The sequence below is a fragment of the Uloborus diversus genome, chromosome 5 (genome assembly GCF_026930045.1).
Source record: "Uloborus diversus isolate 005 chromosome 5, Udiv.v.3.1, whole genome shotgun sequence".
Lineage (NCBI taxonomy): Eukaryota > Metazoa > Arthropoda > Arachnida > Araneae > Uloboridae > Uloborus > Uloborus diversus.
In genome coordinates, this window is record NC_072735.1 from 82,276,631 (window position 1) to 82,300,179 (window position 23,549).

The 23,549-nt window shown below is 31.4% G+C and overlaps 1 protein-coding gene across 1 annotated transcript in view; it reads right to left on the reverse strand.

The window, feature by feature from the left end:
* Positions 1 to 1,192: 1,192 nt before the first annotated feature.
* Positions 1,193 to 23,549, reverse strand: part of LOC129223436 (DNA damage-regulated autophagy modulator protein 1-like) — a 62,747-nt gene continuing 40,390 nt past the window's right edge. Inside the window, exons 7-8 of the mRNA XM_054858049.1 lie at positions 12,390 to 12,506; positions 1,193 to 5,828 (exon numbers count right to left, since the gene is read on the reverse strand). Coding sequence (XP_054714024.1) covers positions 5,655 to 5,828; positions 12,390 to 12,506 — 291 coding nt within the window. The 3' untranslated portion in view covers positions 1,193 to 5,654. The remainder of the gene's footprint in view (positions 5,829 to 12,389; positions 12,507 to 23,549) is intronic.

The window sequence follows — 23,549 nt, forward strand, 5'->3', positions numbered from 1 at the left end:
AAACACCTTCAAAATAGTGTTACAAATTGCTTAAGTTTTTACCGAAATAAAGCCTTTTTTTTCCCATTTTGCTTCCAGTTATCATATAAAGTATGCGAGTAAGCATAATCAGTCTATTTGCAAGTCTATATTTCTTTTATGGTAAGTTTTTCATCATACTAGTTTTTTAAATAGTATCTGGAAGTCCCTGGAGGAAAGTTTAAATCCGGATATGTTGATTGAATTGAAAACTAAATAGTTCATTTTACTGTTTTGAAATACATATTGTGTTCTTCAAAAGAATTTGCCCATAGTTCTGTCACTTAATTATGAAAATTAAGATACTCTAGTTTGAAATGCAGGCAGTAAGTTCTATACTGACCCTCAGTGCATTGAGATACAGACCCCTAAAAAGTACACTTTATCATCTTATGATGACAAAACTGCTGTGACCATTAACGATGCATTTAGTGAGCCTATTTAATAATTTATATATATCACTACACAAATTGCTCTCAAAAACTATGGTTAAACCTCAGTGCATGAAACCAGGATGCCTCAAACATGACACATTTTCACTTTCACAGTTTAGCCACTCCTGCCTGGGTCCACTGACGGTCAGCCATAAAATTTACGATATATTTCATTTGAGGCACTAAATATCATGTTGCAATCACAAAAATTACTTTTGCTGATGCTCAATGCGCAGAGATAATTGAATATTAAAAAATGTCGATTTGAAAAAACCTTATGTTGAGACCAACTTTCAATTTTTGTGGGTCACAAAAAATGTTTTTGGAAGAGAAGAAAACATATGTGTCTTCTAAAATCATTCAAAGAAACCACTGTAAATATTTTAGCAAAAGCAAAAATGGCATGTATCTGACCTGCCCGACTCTTATAAAAATTGACTCTTAAATATTTTTTAAAAAAAATCTTTGAAGTATTTTTTTAATGCCGTTAAGAGTTAAGAAATACTATTAAAGTTCAAAATTCATTTTTTATGTCCATTGTCTGTGGTGAAGAACAAATGTAAAAGAAGTTTAAATTGTGAAAGTATTTCAATAATTAATTTTTTTAAAAACTTCTCAAATTTAAAAAAAAAAAAAACCCCAAAAGTGAGCTAAGTAATGGATTTTTCAAAAAAAAAAAAAAAAAAATTGGGTCTAATCCGGCCAATTCTGGCGATGTTTTATACTTTTTTTTTTTTAGCATATTACATGTTGTCAAAAATTATAGAAAGGCTATTTGTGTCATTATATCCAGAAAATCTTTTATTTGCATGGCGAAATAATAAATTTCACTGCATAAATTGATTTCATTGTGCATATAATCCAGGCTCTACTGATAAGTTAACAGCATTCATAAGACATTAATTTGAAAGTAATTTTCATATGTAAAATATTTATTAAGCTATTAAAACATCTTGTACGTGTACATAGAGGAAAAATATTTTGAATATTGTATTGTAACAAATTTGGCAAAATCCACAAGAATAAACAAATGTGTATACATTCATAAATATAATATTTATGATAATAAATAATTTAAAATATAAACATGACAAGCATTGGGAAAAAATTTACTACATTTTCCATGCAAAAGATCTTTGTTGAGCATACATAAAACAATTTTACATTTCAGAAAATTAAATAGTTAACAAACATGAGAACTCTTGGGGAAGTAAAAACAAACAGGTTTATTTTGCTCCAAGTTTTAAATAAATATTTGTTAAAAACATGGGTTATTACAATAAAATAGGAAGTAGATTTCAGTTGAGAGAAATGTGGAGAAATGAGACAAGTTTTGTTTTTTAGGCAAAATTGCAAAAAACATTTTTAGTCTGCAGATCTTTAAAGTGGGGATGTGTAGTCAACTTAAGTACAACTATCGGCTGTAACAGTTCATTGAAATTCATTGTGAATTGAAAATAAAAATTCATATGGTTCACAAAAAAGCAGGGTTCTGAAGGTCAAGGGAGCCTGGAATTGCAAGGAAATTGAATTTTAATCAAAAAAGGTCATGGAAATGTCAGAGAAAAGGATTAATTTTATCAAAAACCTGGAAAATTGCGAAAATACTCGGAAAAACATTTTTTGCATCAAGGCTGCTACAGTAAGTAGGTTCTTATGTTCTTTACCCCCTAGTACAGCCAGAATTATCTTCTGGAGGGTTTTTTTTTAAATCAAAACAGTCCTTACATGTGTATAACCTGCTGTAGTAGGATTGGCAATAATACTAAAACCAAGGCTTCAGGAGGTGTTTCTAGCCCCAAAAATCCCCCTTCACTGCACCACTGTCTTTACCCACTGTGCTAAAATCAAAGTGAATGAACATATTTGCGTATGAAGTGAGTACTTACTCAAAGACTAAACCGTATAAGCAGAAAGAATCATTAAAGAATAACAACTATAGCTCCAATATCAAATGCTTAATAGCTAGTTTTTGCTCATGTTTTAAAGGAAATCATAAGTTTTAGATTTATTAGAAAAGCTGCAAATTCAAAAATCAAGTCTGGAATTTCAAAGATTTTTTCTGGAAAACGTGAGGCGAATTTCATTTTTCAAAGTGAGTGAGAACCCTGAAAAAGGCATTTAAAATATTAACAATCTTTAAAGTTATCTTTGCAATCGACTTCAAAACATGGGTTAAAGTATTAATTCGAATGATCAAAAATGCTTCCAAGAATGTTGTAAATATCAGAATACAGAAAGACTTGCATATTAATGCAAAAAATACCAACAAGAAAGTGGGGGTACATTAAAATAAAAAATAAAAAAAAAAACATTCAATACTCGGAACATTTCTCATTTTCTCACTATGACAGGGATGGATTTGTCTCGCAAATTACCATATCTCATTACTCCCTCTCTTTTTCTAACACTTTTTTTTAAATTTTAGCAAGATATGTTTTCTTGGCAAGAAAAAAGAAACTTAACTTCTTTAAAATAAAATAAGGACTTTTTAAGGATCCTTGCACTGTAAAAACTCTGAAACAAACAACTCTTGTCACATGTTAAACCAGTTTGATATAAATACATAAAATAACATAATACTTAACAACTTAATTGATTTGCATTTAACTCACATAATTGAATGCTTAGCTTTTTTATTATTATTATATTTTCAAAATGCATACAGTAGCTATATAGCTAAAGCACATAAATACACAAGATTATTTTAAATATTTACAAATCATGTATTAAAATGTAATTTTAATGGTTTCCTAATAAGATTATTTTTTCACAGTAAGCACCAGTTTTTCCTCTTTTAGTATACATGCAAATGGGTTAAAGTAAATAATTTTGAACTTATCAAGGTACAAAGACAATTTTTAAAATAATTTATTTTCATAAAATCATCGGCAGTCAAAACATTTCAAGTTAATTAGAAACATAATATTAGTTTGCCATATTTTCATTCATTAGTACAATATAAAAAGTTGACCTATGAGTGAAATATTAAATGGCAAAATCAATGTTAAGAATTGATGTGTTTTTGGGTTACAAGGATGCTTTGCAAACAGAAGTGAACTTATTAATGAAAAGATACAGAAAATCTTTCTTTTATTCATAAGCTCACATCTCATGTAGTGAAAAAAGGTTTCCTTGTAAATCCTAAGACATCATATCAACAATTTTAATAGTTGAATGTTTTTCTAACATATTTTTTCATTTTTAATAATTCACCACCTCAACGATTTTAAAAATATATATTTCAAAATAATGTTTTCACAGGGTTATGTATGAATAAAATAAATTATCACCGGGAATAATGCACATGCTTTAAAAAAAAAAAAATTAAAAAAAAAAGTAGCAAACTAAAACAAGACCATACTAAAAGAACAAGTGTAATCTGAGGAATATGTGGTAGGAAAAAATAAGTCAATTTATGGAAGAGTACTTCTGTACAAATTCCTTCTTTTTAACAAAAATGGAACTGATGTGACAATAATATAGATCATTTCTAAGATTCCTAATTATCACCCATAACCTATTATTACAGCTGAAATCTTAATTAAATTAATTGTCACACACCACAAGGTTACGATTACCACAAAATTAATTACCTAAAGCCTTAAAAGGTCCCTGATAATTTTGAAATTATGTTTTGTAGAGAAGAAAACTTGGCTTTTTGGTGCAACTCTCCAAAACATGAATTTTCATGCATGAAAATATTCTGCTGATGGTGGAAGTCTTGATTCTCTATTTAACCAATCCTTTCAAAAATCTCGTTGTATTTTTAACACATTCTGTAATTTTCTATACTGAAAAAGATTTTATTTTTATCACAGGTACCGCCAGTTTACCTTCAGAAAAATGGCATTAAATAGAATCAGGGTTCCTTGATTTAAATCATGATTTAAATAAAATGATTTTTTTAAAAACAAAATCAGTAATTAAAATCAGTTAACTTTATTTTTATAAATTAATTTTGCATTTTTGGTATGTATTGCTCTAAATTTAACTACACTGCATTATACTATTTTAACTTCAGCACATGAAACGACAGATCCCTCTTTCTGTGTGTGAAACAGATTTTCACTCTTGTAATATTACTTTTACTCCAAAATTACAGTTCAATTCAGTTCAGAACCAAATAAAAATTTACAGTTTTTCTTCTACACCATGACTAATACAGTTAAGAAAAGTAGTTATACAACATATTATTTTACACTAAATCATACATGATGATGGAAACCTTATCTTAAAGCATAGAATAAAACAAAATCCCATCCCATCTATTATAACGTATTTATAAATCTTTAAAATGTATTGAATAGTTTGAGAACTTATCTTAGTTTTAAAAGAAAAGTGAATGGATTCATCTATTATATGAAATATATTACGTTTATAAATGTAAAGTAATTAATATCTACAAATTTTTGAAGATTAAAAAAGATCAGGAACCCTGAATAGAATGTCTAGAAATAAATATGTAAGTGTGAGAAATCAGTGCCTCTATCATTAATTTTTATCTGATTTTGAAATTTATATTTTATGCAAAGTAATAACGTTTAACCCAAAAGCAACATAATAGGAACTTGTATGCTTTAGGATTAAAATATATTATGCAACAAAATGCACAATTGTGTTTTTTCCTTCATTATCAAACCAGATTACTATAATACATTGTATATTAGTTCCATGGATGGTTCTACCTATATCTTTTCTATAATATGGTTTAAGCATGCATTGTGAATTAACTCTAATTATTACACATTAAAGTTCTAGATTTTCAGAAAAAATCCCCAATAGCAGAATTTAAGTGATATTTTTAAACTAAGTTTTGGGTTACATAAAAAAATGTCAAACAGATTATTCAGACTAATGCCATGCAAGAAAAATTTTGTCAGCATTATTTTAAAAGTTTCCTAAATACATTGATTTTCAGTTTTTCTACATAAAATAATGGCAGATGCTAAACTTTTAAAAATTTGCAAGGAACATAAAACATTCTGTAAATAGAATTATTAATTTTGAAATTCATAAAATTATACACCGAAAATGATAGGTATACAGGAAGCAACTTCTAGAATATTATTCCTTCGAATTAAAATAAGAGAAATGCATAAATGTTTATGTTCTACAAAATAAAAATTAACGTCACACATAACAACTAAAACCAGGGTAAAAACATAAATATTTTGTACAATAATTGAGCATAAGTATTAACTAATGAACAATTGCTTGCGTAGTTAGCATGTTTTCTGAACCAAATTCAGCATGAGGGCTATTAGATACAGAATTAATGCGTAAACTATTTTGAGAAGTTTTGATGTTGACGTGATCTTCACTGGTGTAGAAGTCGGTGTTTTGCAAATTGTGCTCTTCAATTACAAAAATAATCTGGAAAAAAAAAAGATATGAATAAAGCTAGATAATGAAGACGCGCACTGTGAGCGGATACATTTGCCGTGGGGTTGAAAGTCGTCCTATAATCATTTGTAAAAGTTCTTAAATAAAAGATAAAGATTAGATCAATTGAAGATCAATTAGAAACAAATAAGAAGTAAAGATTACTTCCAATTCATTTTAAACTGATATTGATATTATTTATCTGTTTAGATTGTAAAAATTATTACAAGATAGTATATATACCCACACGTTTGGTGGAAGTATTTGCTGCTGTTTGGATACATTTGCTGCGGGCACGCGCATCTCGCAATAATAGTTCAAATTGTTACTGCTTACTTCTAATTTGTTTTAAACTGATATTATTTAATTAATTTGTAAAAGTTATAAATGGATAGTAAGGCTGGGCGATGTACCGATATATCATCATATATCAATATCTAACTATTACCATGGTAACGATATTTAGATTTCTATCCGTCCGAGATATCGGTTGAAACAGAAATATGGGACATAATTACGGAGAAATTGAAATACTGACTCAAAAATACACAACTTTTTATAGTTCTGTATGATGAATGAATGCTTGAAATTTCAAGGAATTAACTGCATTCTTCAATCAGTTATTTTATTTTAAATTATGGTACAAGGGGAAATTAACAGGGCCACCGAAGGTCAAGGTGTTCCCATTGTAGATTGGTCTCCAGATCCCATCCCCCTAAAAAGTTTTCAAGAGCGGGGCCCTTGTAAGGACCGCGCCCCTAGTTTCTGACAAGGCTGATATGGCCTCTCGTGGGCCCTGAAAAGTGAATGCGTGGTGGTTAAAAAAGCATCTTAATGCAATAATTAAAAATTAACCAATAACCCAACACGGTTCATAATTCTAATTAAATGTAAACCATTGACATTACACTGAATAAAAGGTTTGTGAAATGAACTGAACAGAAATGTTTGTATTAAAAAAGAAATGAAAAACGAAAAAACCTAATGAGATTAAATAAAATACACCGCCAGCTCAATCATTTCCATCCGAACTGTTGTATCTCACTTAAGCCACTCATAGCTGAATGAAAATAAACTTTTCATTCATCTTCGATAATAAGAGAGAAAATTTTTACTCCGTTCATAACACAAGGCACAACTTGAACCGGTAACCCAATTTTAAAGGCTTATCGCCGGCAACCCTGACATTACCATTAATGCACTGACATAGTGTTTAACATTAATGCAATGACATAGTGTTGTTTGTGAAATTTGTACACATTAAAGAAGATGGAATTGAGTTCTACATTCACGGGCATGGGTTCTTTGTGAAAGTTCTATGCATTTTCGGAAGAGCAACAAGTACCATGATTGGAAAAGCTCAGCTAGTCGATTACATTTATTGGATGGTTTATTAAGGTTCTCTAACACTGTCAGATTAAGAATATAAATTGTAAGTACAATTTTTGAGCATTTTTTTTTTAAATTTACTAATGTAACATAAATGAATAATATACATAATTCGTGGGTTTTAAAAATTATGAAAAATTTCATAGAAATAAAAAAATGTCTTAAAATTTATTTAAAAACTCCAAAAAAGTTTACTGCATTAATTTTGATAATATTCAGATTTTTCAGAATAAATAAATAAATTTTTTAATTCTAATTTTTCCCCTTGAAAATATTTAAGTAACATATCAAATTGCAGTGCATTTATAGCTGCATTCTTTAAAGATTTATTATTAGTATTTTACTTAGTCTTACTCAACAAAAAAGTCTTAAAACAAAAGCTATTAAGTGACTAAAAACAAAATATTTAAGACATCAATACGAAATATAGTTCAAAGTACATTCAAATTATTGAGACTGCTCAAATTGAAAGATTTAAACAAAATATTGAATTGAATATTTAAAACTTTTTTGTTGTGAAGCATTTTTGTCATGCATTGAGCTATACCATTGAGCACGCTCCCCTCCAGGAAAGTTTTGAATTAGAGAAATATTATATTTGGAAATGTTTTTTGTTGTTTTTCTATCCTTTGCACCCCCCTCCCAAGAATGTATCGATATTTGGAGATCGATATATCGCGGTATTAAAATTCTGATATCACCCAGTCCTAATGGATAGTATATACCCAAGGGCGTAAGGCAAATATATTCGCTGCTGTGCGGAAACATTCGTTGCGAGCACGCGTATCTCACGACAATCATTCAAGTTCTTCTACTTTGTTTCTAATTTGTTTAAAATTAATTTTGCTAATGTAAAACGTAGTAATCATAACTAGATAACATAGACGGACGCAGATACATTTGCTGCTGTAAGAAAATATTTGCTGCTTTGCGGATATATTCATTGCGGACATGCGCATCTCCCCATAATCGCGAGTAATGTTCTAGTTTTCACCCTGTCCTTTTTTTTCCCTTCTTTTGAAAAATTACTAAAATGTTAATCCTCCCTTTTCTCCTATGCATCAAGCGGTGTCAGCTGAGCAATTCTTTTCATGTGGCTTTGTATTTCCTTTTTTCTCTTTTCTTTTTTTTTTTTTGTGCTCATATCATATCACAAAAGCACCTTTGTGGCTTTAAAGCCTATCATATGGGGCTAAGCAAGTTCGCACTTGCTGCATGTTTGGAAGTTTGCACTGCATCTGGCGTAAGAGCCACACTTTCAGTTTAGCAAAAATTAAAAAAAGTTGTTTCTGTTAGGGGTTTTTTTTTTTTTTTTGAAGATATCTGGAGAGCAATTTAAAGTATTAAATATTTCAAAAAAAAAAAAAAAAAAAGTACCCTAAATCTGACAAGCACAGACTTTGCCGAATTTCAGATCGCTACCGAAACTTCTTTCACAACGCATGAAAAAAACTTTGAACAATTGCCTTTATGGATGTTTGAAAAACTAACAAACTTACTTTGAAATAATTACAGGATAAACTCTCTTAAATTTCAGCACCTTAGTTCAAAAAACGATGCTTAAATCAGGAGATTCGGACTTAACCGCAAAATAAGAGTTACGCAAATTTTTCCGATCTTCACTCAAAAATTTGGACATTTTTTCCGATTTTAGCTCAATCCTTTTAACTAAAAACTGAAGACATAAAACACATTTGACATTTATATTATCTTCCCGATAATTAAAAGACTTAAATTACAGTAGAAGCTAAACTGTGCAAAAAAGGCGGGATTCGCTGATTATGAATTCATCAAATTTTTGCATAGTTGATTGGTGGATTTCTGATTGGAAAGTGAGAATTTTATTCAGTGAATATGCTTGTGGCGACAGCTAGTGAAGAGTCGGAGTCGATCATTTTGTCCGCAAACCGAATCGGAGTCGGTAATTTTGGGAGTCAAATTGAACGGAGTGGAATTGTTTTGGTGATAGAGAGAAATCATTCAAGATGTCGTAGTATCATTTTGTTAGCAATTCCAGTGAGGTAATAGGGGTTGGAATCGTGGAGTTGAAGTTGAATTGATTTTGCAGCAAGTCGGAGTAAACCCTTCCAAAATCCAGGAGTCAGTCTCAGTCATTTTCCCTCCGATTCTCAACCATGAATGTTGATCCATATAGCCTTACGTTTGATCAATAGTCGGATATTCGAATAATAAAACATATCCTATTTTAACAGTTGGGAGATTTCCAAAAATTTTAGATTGGGAACATTAAAACGACCTACTTTTTTCCGATGAGATGTAACTCGGCAAATTTTCATCGGAAAATTTGATCGTTACGATCTCTTTTTCCGATAAAATGTAGCTTGGCAAATTTTCATCGGAAAATTTGATCGTTACAATTTCGTTTTTCGATGAAATTTCGCTTGAAAAATTCTCATCGAAAAATTTTATCATTACGATCTCTTTTTCCGATGAAATTTTGACCGGCAAATTCTAATCGGAAAATTTGATCATTACAATTTCATTTTTCGATGAAAAACAGCTCATCGAAAACCGGTTCTCGGATTCTGATCGCAACGATATCAGCGTGCGTTAGGGGATGAGTTTAGAAGGAGTCGATGATCGACCGAGCAAAATCCGATGAGTTGATGCTACTTGGGTTGTAACCTCAAAGCAAATACCTGAAAGTATTTATTTCTTATGATTAAGAATTTTTTTTTTTGAATCCGGACAATCCCCCCCCCCTTTTTTTACGTGATAGACAATGATTAGCTTGCAGATACTTTTGAGTTTTGTGCACAGATACTTTATATTTTTCTCCGACTCTGGATATGAAAAGAGCATGCAATTGCAAGGGAAACAACCTATCTGCAAAATGGCAGAAATTTCAAAATCTCCCAGCTTTGAATATGCCCCCTAGTGCAAAAAAATTACCTACTTAAAAATCGTACAACTGAAAGTGAGAGAATAAGTAATGGATTTTTCATATGGACAGGGTTCATACTCTATTTCGATTAAAAAAATCCATGACTTTTCCAAGACTTTTTCATGACTTCAATAAAAATTTTCATGACCTTGTTATACGAAGAGAATAGCACTATTTAATATAAAACTTGCCAATTTCTGGAAATGAGCATTAGCAAAACTTCTACATGAATGCCACTGCCTCATTGAAGCACTTACTCATAGCGGAAAAAATATCAGTTTACACTTAAAAAACTAAACTATTCTTATTTGCCTTCATCATATAAATTTAAGTAAAGTAAAAATGCAGTTAATCGAATATGATGATGCTTAAATGTCTAATATGTTTGTTATAGACAAGCAGACTGATAATGAATGGGACAAAGGTTGAATTAGCATCAACTAAATTTCAATAAATTTGCTTTAAACGTTGCCTTTTAGTGTCAACAGTGCATTTAATCATCCACATAACTTGACAGCATTTTGGTTCTGTAAAGTAAAGCCACATAGTTTAGTTCTTTATGTTTCAAAACCAGATATTTGTGTAAAAAAAACATTCAGTACTGAAAAAATCTTCAGATTCACAAGTACTTGCTTTGTTTATTTATTTGCACTTTTTCAAATGCAAATAAATTAATAGGTCCAGAAATTCCAGAACATAATGTTCGAGTCCTGACATTGAACGTAGCAGTGGGCCGTATGGATTAGTTTAGCAGGCCGTATGTATGGGCACTAATGTTTAGAGTATTAGAATTCCCCTTTTTCTGTCTTCTATTGCCTGAATAAAGATCTTTATTCTCTAAAACCTTCAACAAATTAAGATAAATTCTGATAAATTTAACAATAAAGTTTTTAAGGATGATGGAAACCAGCTTTGATGCAATTGAATTGCGTTTTTTGAGTGGATGTGGCAAAAATCAGGAAAGTGCAAGTTCACTACTACAGAATATAAAACATAAGAAATGTTGAAAATAATAGTAAATTCAAAATGAGTTATGCTCAAGCAGTAAAATCACCTGGCAAATAAAGGCAAGTGGCTGTGACAGAAGTGAATGTAATGAGATTTCAAAATTCAGATTTGATTTTAAGATCGTTCAATTCTCCACTTTTAATAGCTTTTATGTGTTGTATATTGTTATATCACTCAAGATTTCTAATGCTCTTTTAGATACTGTTACTTTCTCTTTGTCCAGGACATTTTTCCATGACTTGAAATAAATTTCCATGACCTTCAGTGAAAATTTCAATTTTTCATGACTTTTCCAGGTCTGAAATTTTCTTATTTTTTTTCCATGACTTTCCAGGATTTCCATGACCCGTACGAACCCTGTATGGAGCTTCCATTTCCCTTTTAGAACATAAAAGTTATTTTCTAAGGAAGATTTGTATGTTTTTGACTCTTTTCAAAAAATAAAATAAACAAATAATAAAATGCTAAATTATGGATGCTTTTCACTACTACTTGTATTGATGAGGATCTCTAATTTCACAATTTTTGGGAATATCAGTATTATTGTTTTTCATTTATTTATTTGTTTGTTTATTTATTTCGAGATTAAAAAAAAAAAAGTTTCACAAGAGACATATTAGTTTTCTCTTGCAATTGACCAGATCTCTTGTAGCAATTGGAAATCCAAAAAATCCATAGGATTTTTGGAAAGGTTTTACTGTTTTTTACGGCAAGAACCGCTTTTTAAAAAGAAGAACAATAAAATGTAATGAAAAATATGATGAAAATAATGGGAAATGTAACTTTTTTAGCTTTGTTTAAAAAGGTTGTTTTTGAGATCGGGATTTGAATGTTGATTTTTGTTTTTGAAGCTTCTGAGAATTCTAGAACTGCGTGATGAGTTACAATGCATAATTATAGAGCTCTGTGCTGAAACTATTATTAGATGACGTTGGTCAGAAATTGTTAAATGTTTGCTTTATATTGTGAGATTAAATGTATTTTTGATTGTACAGGGTTTAATTTGCATTGAATCTCAGTTTCTGTGCTTCTTTTCAGGTTCATGTTAAGTTTTACAGATTAGACAGAATTCAGGCAATTTAAGTATAAAAATAAATTATAAAGATAAATGGTTTCTGCACTTCTTTGTGAGACTTTAAAACCTGAATCTGCATCTCATTACTGAAAAGCTGACAATTCATACAAAAATGAATGCATAAACAAAATAAACTTAAATTAAATTCATATTTCATATATATAGAAATTGATACCTGTGGTGAGGAAATTGAAACACTCTTCAATTCTTTAGCATAAGTAAGTATAAAAAGGTCGAAAGCTATAACCAAAACCCATTCCGCACCTGTACTAATCACATGGGCAACAAATCCCTGAAAGAACAATTTACATTCAAAATTAGGTTATAACAAGTAAAATTGAGGTTCAATCACAACAAAAATACATCAAAAAATTAATAAATAAATCAAATGAATATTTAAATTTCTGTAATTTCATCTTTTATATTTCTAACATATCACAGAATAAAACTGTAAGAAGGAAAAACAATCTTTGTGGTGAAAGTTTAAACGTAAAAACGTGTAACAAAATGTAAAAACCACCAACCCCAATTAATTTTGTTACTGTAGTAAAAATAACGGCAAATTCGAACAAGGGGTATGATTGCTTGTTTTTTGTGCTTGCTCTGTTCTCATAGATATAATAAAACTCACCAGTTTCCCAGTTTATTGATCTTCTCAATAGTTTAAAAGAAAAGGAAAAAAAAATCTGTGCCAAGCTCTGAACAAAAAAATTATTCTTAAGTTATAAAAATTCATGCATTTTCTTCCCCCCCCCCCAACAAAAATAATGTTGTCGTACGACGTACATGGGCCATTCCACAGGAAATGGTCATTCTTTCTGTGATGCCTCATATATTTCATTAAAAATTATACTTTGAAGTATTAATGAACAAACTTTTTCTGCTTAGCAAATTACAAACTTATGTGTGATTTCTTAAGAAAAAAATTTCGACATCACCCTTATAAATTATTACTTTTAATGAAATATATTTCATTAAAAATTATACCTTGAAGTATTAATGAACAAACTTTTTCTGCTTAACAAATTACAAACTTATGTGTGATTTCTTAAGAAAAAAATTTCGACATCACCCTTTAAAATTATTACTTTTAATGAAATACATGAGCCGTTATGTGTGGGACAAAGACTTGAAGTTTTTGTGGAATGGCCCACATGAGTTTAAAGTTAAATTTGCATTACAACTTCTCATCATTTATTTCATATCAGGATGGGACCATGGGCATAGGCGGAGGGGGCGGGGAGGAGCAACTGCTCTTCCCTACAACAGAACCTCAGACTTCCATGCTCAGACCCCAAAGTGTTTTTTTGTGGGGAAAAAGTAGGAAATAAGGAATCAAAAATTAAAAAAATAGGAAAAGTAGGAAAAAAATCACTTAAAAAAAGTAGGAAAAAATAGGAAGAGATAGGACTACAAACACGTCAAGAGGAAACAAATTTAGCGTAAATTTTATTTCTAATGTAAAATAAACTAACAGTATTTTTGATTTAAAACTGTTCCCAAAATAAACAAAAAGTAGTTTTGAAGTATTAAAGGGATTTAACGAAAGACCGAGTCTCAAAAACAAAATGGAAGAAACAAGCTGACAATCATCATTATGAAAAATAAACTGGTGGGACAAAGATATTAATTACAAAAATATGAAAATAAAATCCAAACAAAGAAACACCTTTCAACAATACAGTAATAAAATTTTTGAGTCAGAAAGAATAAAACGCAATATAATGATCGCAAAAAAAAAAAGAAAAAAAAATTAATTTGAATTTTAACATCTTGAATTCAAATTATGTTTTTCGCAATCACGAGTGTGTGTATGTAGGCGTGTGTGTTTGTGTGTGGGGTATGTGTTTGTGTGTACGGGTTATGTGTATGTGTGTTTGTGTGTACGGGTTATGTGTATGTGTGTTTGTGTATGTGTGTGTTGGTGTATGTAGGTGTATTTGTGTGTATGTGTTTGTGCGTGTGTGTGTAGTTGTGTATGTATGCGCGTGTGTGTAGGACATGGATGCAACCCGGAGATGGCTTTCGCTAGATGTGCAGCATCGTGAGGAGCCCGTCGACGGTGATGGTGCGGAGGGTGGCGGTGGGAAAAATCAAAGGAACGCCAAAAACAGTCAAGTAAGAACAATAAACAATCGTGATTGCTCAAAAAAAAAAAAACTACGTAATAATAATAAAACTCAGATTTTGGTGCAATAAAACCATTTTTGATATAGATTTGTTTTGTCAAAAACGAAAACATTCCTTCGAGAGCATCCATTTATCATTTAAAAAAAAACTAAAAAATACTAGGTAACACTCTCAGCTCCTGTTGTCACAAGCTATGATACAAAAAGCAAAGCCAATATTAAATTAGTTTTAGTTAAAAATAATCAGCAGCTGACATGCATTCTTGCATAAACAGGGGCAGATGTTTGAATTTGAAAAAAAAAAAAAAAATAAAGGTAGGAAAAAAAAATGAAAATGCAGAACTATATAAAATTAAATTTGTTGTTAAATATGGGACATAAAATTTATAATAAAATAATTAAACTAAATAAATAACGAAATAGGTAAACTGTAAACTAAAGAGTATTATGTTATGTACTTTTAGCATTCAACATAAATTTTTGTTTCAGGCATGTCATTTGGGGGTTAGTGGGGTCAATTTCTCCCCTTCCTGGCTTTTGAAAATTAATACATAACTATACAAGTTTGTGAGGTTGTTGTTTTCAGATAAAATTTGCACTCAGTATACATCCTTGGCTGACCATCCCCGGGAGAAAAATCAAAATTACGGGACAGTTTTAAGCAATAAAAACGAATATTGTTGTTTGATGATTTTTTACCTCCTTCTTGTTTCAAACTTTTGTCACGGAAAAAAACAAGGAAAAATCCATTCGTGGTAAACATAACATTTGTATCAAAGACAAAGATCAGTTACTAATGTTTCTTTGTGCATAAAAGGGAAGGCACGTAGTTTCTCTCAGTACTCACCATTAAAGACGTACCGAGTAGCACTTTGGCCAAGTAGCCGAGTACTCGGCCTTTCACTACTCGGCTGAGTACCGAGTTACCGAGCACTCGGCATTTCACTACTCGGCCGAGTTAAAAAGTACCAAATATGTTTTAAGAAGAACTACTGACACACACGTGATCAATTTTGAACTTATTGGAATAGTATTATAGACCTCTTTGTCTATATAAAAGATTTTAAAACTAAACTCCGGATGAAATTTAATTTCGCATTATTTAAAAAATTTTGTTTATGTCAAAAATTTTACAAAAAAATTCTTTTTAAAATTAAAAAGAAATAAATAAAAGGTATGATTAATCAAGTTGGAATTAAGACAAACTATACCAATCTATTTTAGTTCTAGTCCGCCAAACATAAATAATTTTTAAAAGCAAATAAAGCAAATGTGCAGGAACACTTCACACTAGGGTGCATCATCCGCCCCATCAATTTTTTTTTCGTTTACAAATGCTTTGTCCCTAAGCTACTTTTGTTCTACATACAAAATTAATAATTTGTGTGAAATTTTTCCCACTTTGAACAATATCTATGTGTGCCACCTGACAATTGAAAGTTATGAAAACTCGGAAAAATAACACATTAAGCAATTTTTTCCATTTATTTAATTGTTGATAAATATTATTTGATTTATTGAAGCCAATTTATTGTATATTTCATAATATTACATTGAATTCTGAATCTAACTTCAAAATTAAAAATAGAAACCAGGTATCAATGCCAACAAAATCAGACAGTGTTGGTGAAAAATGAATTTCTGTTGGAAACTGGTTTTCCAAATCCCATACCAAATCTGTGTTTTGTATTAGAAAGATTAGCTGGTCTAATGGCCAATATACTTTCAGCAAGAGCACGTCGGCCTGCTTCAGGCACTTTATCATTCCATAGTGCTAGAGGTACAATTTCTTCTGTCAGATACCAAAGGTGATTTTTAAAAGCATTAATTGCACTTTCAGAAATTTCTGAATTAATAATACTATATTTTATAAGTAAATGAAAGAATTGCGAGTCATTCCACGATGCATCGAAGACAGAAGTGCACCATGAACTATATACCAAAGTGACAAAATTAACAAAATTTCTAAATTTTAAAACTTGTTGATGCGTAGCTATTGTTCCAGTTGGTAGTTCTTGGATTTGGTGTTGAAATAAGCAAATTTTGATTGAATAAATTAATTTTGCCATCTGCTTTATATAAAGCTGCTGGATATTTAAAGTCTGCTGCAGTTATCTCATTTGAATCGTTTACTGAGAATAAAAAGCAAAGTTGAACAAATTCTAAGTAGTCACCTCTGAAAAACACAACATTTGATTTAGCTAATTTGATAACATTGTTTTTGCACTCATCAATTCTTGCGGACTCACTGAATAAACTGTCATCAAATTTGGATAAATTTATAGGTATAGCAGCGTCACTCTCTTCCACAAACTGCAGTAATGTATAATGTTTGCGAAATCTTTTAAACAAATATGTCTGGTGACTTCGATGCTTCAATTTTTAAATCGTCAAACACATGTGACAATATAATTTCTCCAATGTGGTGACGGCTAGCTGACCACAGGAGAGCTTTACCCAAACGCTGTTGAATAGCTACACATGCTGCAATTATATGTCCTGTATTAGAAGCAGTTGTGACAAGCGACAAATTAACTATTGAGTCGGAACAGTTCCATGAATTTAGCAAATTAGTTGTTAAATTAGCAATGAAAACTTTTTTTTGTCTGTTCCTATTGGATATACTGGTACACCAATAAGATTAATTTCATATGAATTACCCACTATAACTGCAAGCCTTTCTTCTGCAATATTTTGATTTGTTAAAGTTGGTAAGAGTTAAGAATCCCAGTGCAAAGTTGCAAAATCAAAACCATTCCATTGCTCCTTACAAGCTTTGACTATGTCTCTGACACTTGATTGTCTTGCTCTGTCTGTTGTTGCATATGATGCTGAAATTTTGGATGATTCACCACCAGCTTCTGCTATTAAAATTTTAGTGTATGAAGCTTGCTGTGCTGGTGTCATTTTAAACGTGTTGCTAATGATATAACATCAGGTCGTTTTATAGTATCATGCGGAATAAAAGCATATGAACCAGTTCGTGTTGTACGATGAGGATTTCTGGTATTATGAGCATTATAAATCTGTCTCATCACTTGTATCACTATTTTCATCTCTTTCAATTTCATCAATAATAGCTGAATTAAAACTTGTATTGAAGTTCCTTGTTTCCTTGGCTATTTTTTCACAAAATGCTGCTTTTGATATTTCACGCATTTCCTGACACTTAAGGTTTTGGTGTAATATTTTATCGAGTGAGCCAAAGGTTGTTAGATGATCACTTTTCATAGATTGAAGAAAAGCTAAATCTTCTGGATTTTTTTATAAGGTATTCTACATTTTTAGGCCATAATGAAAATGTTTTAGCTAATTCTTCTTCCATTTTCTTTACTTTATTAATGGAATTTGCTGTATTTCTTCTTTGAAGAGGAATTGCTTTTAATTTTGTGTTGTTTTCATGAAGTTTTAGTATTTTCTCACAGGATTTACGTTTAGTAGTCATTGGAATGTTTGCTTTTGCATAGAAATCAGATATTTTTGACAAGACAAGTTTTGAAGACTCCCATTTGGTAAGATTCTGATCGGCACCTTTCTCAGATACATCAAGCAGCGAAGCACTTGCAAGCTAGTGGGTAAACGTGAGCCCTTAAATTCCGAGTCCTCTTGAGTTGTTCCAAGACCAAATACCATTGAAGATTGTCTGGTTTTGACTTTTACCTTTTGTACAGATGAACAAAGCTTTGTTTGGGGAGAAAATGTCACTGATTCAACAACAGCTGATTTACTCATGTTTATTGAAAGATTTCAAAATATGTTACTTTCAAAAATTCATGGATCTTATGAATTAAAACAGAATAGATCAACTTATTTAAGTGGTTTACAACACACATGCATAGAATAACAAGAAGAAAACGTAAAGAACTAGCATTAGCAGTTGTATGATAGAAGAAAATGGTAGAAAGTTGAAAACAAATAGTGAACCTAAACTTACAGTTACAAAAGATGTTATAGAAAGTTACTGAAAAAATGGTAACAGTTGAGAAGTTAACACAAGTACAATGTAAATTAAGTAATTTAAAAATGATTTCCCATTATTACACTTTGAGTCAACTTTTGATGTTATAATTGTTCATTTACCTTAAAAAAGAAACTTCTTGCTTGAGGTGGGATACCTAAATCAATTTTGATTTTCATAAAAATTCACATTATTACTATCTAGTGGTATGAGAACATTTTTAAATTAGGGACAAAACAATTTTAGACTAGTTGGGCAAATGATGCACCCTACTTCACACACCTGTTTCTGCCTTACAAGGAACGTCTTTATCAGTGCATAAAATGTGAGCTAAAGAATGTTAAGACATTCGGGAAAAAAATCCCGACTTTTGTCAGATGCCTTTAAATTTACAAGCTCACATTTTGTGCATTGAAAAAGGAATTCCCTGTAATGCCAAAACACGTGTCTGCAGTGTTCCTGCACTATGCTTTTAACGTTGTTTTATTTCCCTTTTTTTTAAGCAAAGGAATTTTCATATTTCTTATAACTAACTTTTGTTTGTAGCAAAAATCTATTTTTAATGTAAAAATTCCATATTTTCTATACTTACCTTTTTCGCACGATTTTTAATAAATAAGTTTTATTAACTTTGGGGACATTAAAATAAAGATTTATTCCATTAAAGCATTAAAAACTTCATTATTCTCAAAATTTAAAGTTGACTTGTAAATGATTGCAGAATATTAAATATGCTTGTGCTTTTTTATAAATTTTAATATCTGTCTTGGACAATATTCAATTTTTTGCAACTACTCGGTATTGGCCGAGTATCTGATCAAAATTTGGCCGAGTACCGAGTACTCGGTAAATTGGCCGAGTATGCCAAGTACCGAGTAGTTACCGAGTACTCGGTACGTCTCTACTCACCATACAACAAAAATGGCACCTGGCATCAAATTCCCTGCATTTATCTTTCTCCCCTCCCTTTGATCAGGCGCCCTGAGCAGTGGCGGATACACCTGGCGGGCAACTGGGCATTTGCCCGGTGGGCCGGTCATGTTTCGGGCCGATCAGTTGCCCTACCTACAAATAGTAAAATGTAAATACCTCTTCGTAAATTCTCTAGCTTCAATCCCTCTTTACGCATGGGCCCACGGATGGAGGGTGCAAGGCCGTTGCTAAGGGGGCCGTGGGCGTGCTACACCAGCCCAGTTTTTCAGAAATGGGGCCGCCAATTTCATTTTAGTCATGCAATAAAAAACAGGAAAACAAGGGCAGTACTAAAAAGTTAAAATACTTTTGTCCATTTTTCAATTTCATCTATGGATTGCAATTCACATTTTTCTTACTTATGAATGGCAATTCACAATTGTTATGAATTGTAGTTCATAACAATTGCGAAAAAAGTGACAAAAAGTATTTTTTCAATAAGGCTTTAACAAAAAAATGCTATCTTTAAAACACAATTTGGAGCATCCAAAATTGTATTATAAAGATTATTTAAGTAAAGACCTCCTAAATGTGCGTTTCTAACATTTTTTTGCGAAGAATAAAATATTCAGTTTCTCTCACTCAATATCCCTCGAAGGGTTCAAATCCACGGTTGAAGACCCTTCAGTTTAAAAAGTATTACATGAAGAAATATGATTCTCAGGGGCCGCCGACACACTGACCATTTATACCATTTACCTTTCCTATTTCTTTAAATGAAACATATCATCCAGAAAATCAGAGTTATGTATATAGAAAACACATGCCCCATAAATATGGTTTAACTAGGAGAAAAATTAAAGTATAGCGAGAGAGACTGAAAATATTGAAATTAATAGTCACAACAGTAGTTCTAAGTGTTTGAACGTAAAAATCTTGTATGAATAGAAAATTGAAACAAAACTTTATCAAGAGGTGAAGAAGGAATGATATTTAAAATAAAATAGAGTGAAAAAAAGACCAAATATCATTAAGGTTATTTAAGGTCACCAAAGCACCAGATCAGTTCAGGAAAAGTTTTTTTTTTACCTGCGGGCCGCAGATAGCTTGCATTTCAAGCAAATAAAAATACTGGCTGTAAATTGAAAATTTTATTCTGAAAAATCTAAATGTAAATGGTTTTTAAGGAGAATACTGTTGGAGGGTGTTTCATATTTTTTATCAATAAAATAAATAAAAGAAGATTGGGACGTAGCCAAAAGGGGGGAAGAGAGGAATCCAAAAGAGCTTATATCTTCCTTTTTAGTCACCAAAGCTTGCCTAAAGTGCGTTTTTGAAACTTAGCTTTTTTAAGGAATTCCTGGGGAAGAACCCCATTCCTTACTTTAACATGATTACAGATGGCCTACAACAGCGTATTTGGGATTGCAGCTCCGAAAAACTTCGAAGAGAGTATTTCTGCCACAATCGACCTAGAATCGTCCCCACCCCAAGATTAAAGAGCGTCAGAAATCAGTGTCGAAAAAATTTCGGAAGCCCCTTAAGCATCTTCTTCCCATAATATCATCGAAGATCGTCTAAAATTACCTTTTCTTGCACTTCAATCTCAAAAAAAAAAGGAAGAAAACCCCCAAATCCCCACTTTTCCCATAACATCAAGACAGAAGATTTTTTGACCTATTCCTACAAATTAAATTAAAACCTCAATTTTAAATCTAAACACCACACACCAAGCAATTTTTGTAACTGGTCATAGTGTTCCCAACCGATCTACTTCGTTTCTCACTTTCAGATTCTGTATCATGTAAAAGTCCATGTCATGGTGTCATAGACTCACAGGTACACCAGACCTTTATATCTTCCATTGTCCACTAACCTTATCTTTCCGTATTAAATATTACCCCTCTCATTTCTCTTCCCGAAGTTTCAATTGTTTACCGGGTGAAAGCCCTCGATCCTCTCTTCTTAGTAAAACTATGAAAGATCGTTTATAACTTTGTTTTCGGATATACAGCATTGAAAAATTTCCAAAAAAAGTCCCCCCCCCTCCCTCCCCCTACGTCATCATCAGTAAAGCACGTCAGAAATCTCGTTTTTAATGCCTCAGTTTCGAAAAAATTCCAAGTAAAGCCTCGCCATAACTCCTACTCCTAAAATCATCGAAGGACGGTAAAAGTTTCATTTTTGGAACTTAACTTTTGAATTACTGTCGATGTTCCAGTTTTTATCAAAGGAAAAGCTTACAGTTATCTTTTTAAGATTCCAATTTCAAAAAAATTCTTGGTGGATGTTGCTGAAATCTCTCCTTTCCCTAGCATCACCCAAAATCTTTTAAAACTGCGTTTTCAGGGCTAATATTTAAAAATTTTCCGGACCTCATCTTCCTAACATAATCGAGATAATATATAAATGCAAACTCGGAGTTTCACCTCCAAAAAATTGCCGGAAGAGGACTTTCGAACCTCCGCTCTCCCTAACGTCACCAGAGATCATCTAAAATTGCGTTTTTAGGACTACAATTTGAAAAAATTTCCGGGGGAGAGACCCCAGGACCCTATATTTCTGTCTCAATGTTAAACCTACAATTAGATTTTTAATGCTAATATTTAATAACTCCCATATGCAAAAAAGAAATCCATTTACTCCCTATCTCTTTCTGTATTGATAGATGTGTTTGAAAAAATTAAGGAGTCGCACACACCCCTCTCCTCCCTAATAACCTCCCTATTCTAACTGAAGTAGTGTCAGAAGATATCATTACGGAAATAATCAATACAGCACCAAGCACTTAAAAATACTTAAATGGATTATTACAATCACCTTTTTTTTTTAACAAACAAAAGTTTAGCTTATCTTGTATCAATTGTTCACCATTAAAACACAGAAAAGAATCTCATCTGTTAAATTTTGTTTAAAAGAAAGTATTTAATTTTTTTTGAATAATTTCCTCATATTTAAGTGATATCGTTTCCCAATCATTTTTGTAAAAATTAGTATCAATAGAAGCTATGGGGCCGCGACATCCCTTTATGCCAGGGCTGATTTCTTTAACCAATCCGCCACTGGCCCTGAGCACAATAACTTACAGTAGATACGCAGCATCGGTATAATTGCCGCACTCCAAAAAGCGTAAGAGTCTGTCAAAAAAATTTTAAATGTGCAGAAATACCGCATTGCCATAAACGCAGCATATAAAAATGATGAGCAACTTCTCGATATTGATGATGTATCAGAGTAGAAAATACCCATTGAAAAAAAAAACAGTACATACTTGCTTGTGGCTCAGTCCCCTAACTTTTAAAAATGTGAAGAAATAAAAACAGAAACAGAATCTTGCAATTAAATTGATTTCTGATTTTTCTCCAAAAATCGGGAACGTTTTGCTCGTGTAAGTTTTGCCGTGTTTCTTTTTTTTTTTTTTTTGCAAATACATTCTTTGCAAGGAAAGAAAATGAAATTTGATAAATTTTATAATCATATTTACGATTTAGAATGAACAATAATCATATTTATGTATGGAAAAAGTTACTTTACGCAGTTAATTTTGAAGTGGCCCGTTTTTGCAAATTTCTGTTATCTATTCATTTTATTATGTACTAACATAATAAAATATGTACAGTGTACAGGTTTTTCATTTTTTGCTTCCTTACGTTCCTTTTAAGGTTTTAAATTGCCTTTCTGTTTAAATAGGCGAATAGGAAATGCGGCTTTTTCCGTATTTTTGAACAGTTGGCCGTTTACTTTAATTAAAGCTTCTAATTGACGGGTAAATAATATATAATTCCTTTAGAATGTGCCAGCATCTATTTCTTTATTGTATCGTTAAAACAGTAGGACTGAAGTCAGGGCGATAAAAAAAAAGTCAATCATAAACGTCATAACAACAAAAAAGTCACTTACGAAAATTTAACTTTTAAACAAGCGAACGCCGCGGAGTTCCTTCCAGAAATTACTGTATTCAGTCAATGAAAAGCCTGGGATCCGCTTGTTTCATTTGCTTCTCAAAATTAAAACATGCAGAAAATTATTTGTGCGGCATTGTAAAAATAAGAATCAATGCACAATTAGAAGTGCTATACTAAAGGAAAAAAAAGTAGGAAAAAAAAAGAAAAAAGTAGGAAAATAAGGAGAGAGCTCTAAAAAGTAGGAAAAATAGGAACTCTTCGGGGTCTGCATGCTGTTTTCAAATGTAACCTAGGATGATTTAAAACTGCAATTTTAGGACTTCAATTTCGAAAATTTTCCAAGGGAGAGCCACATAACTGCTTTTTCTGCCCTCATCTGACCAAAAATAGCATAAAATGTTTCTTTAGGGTGTGGAGGACTAGAACCAGGG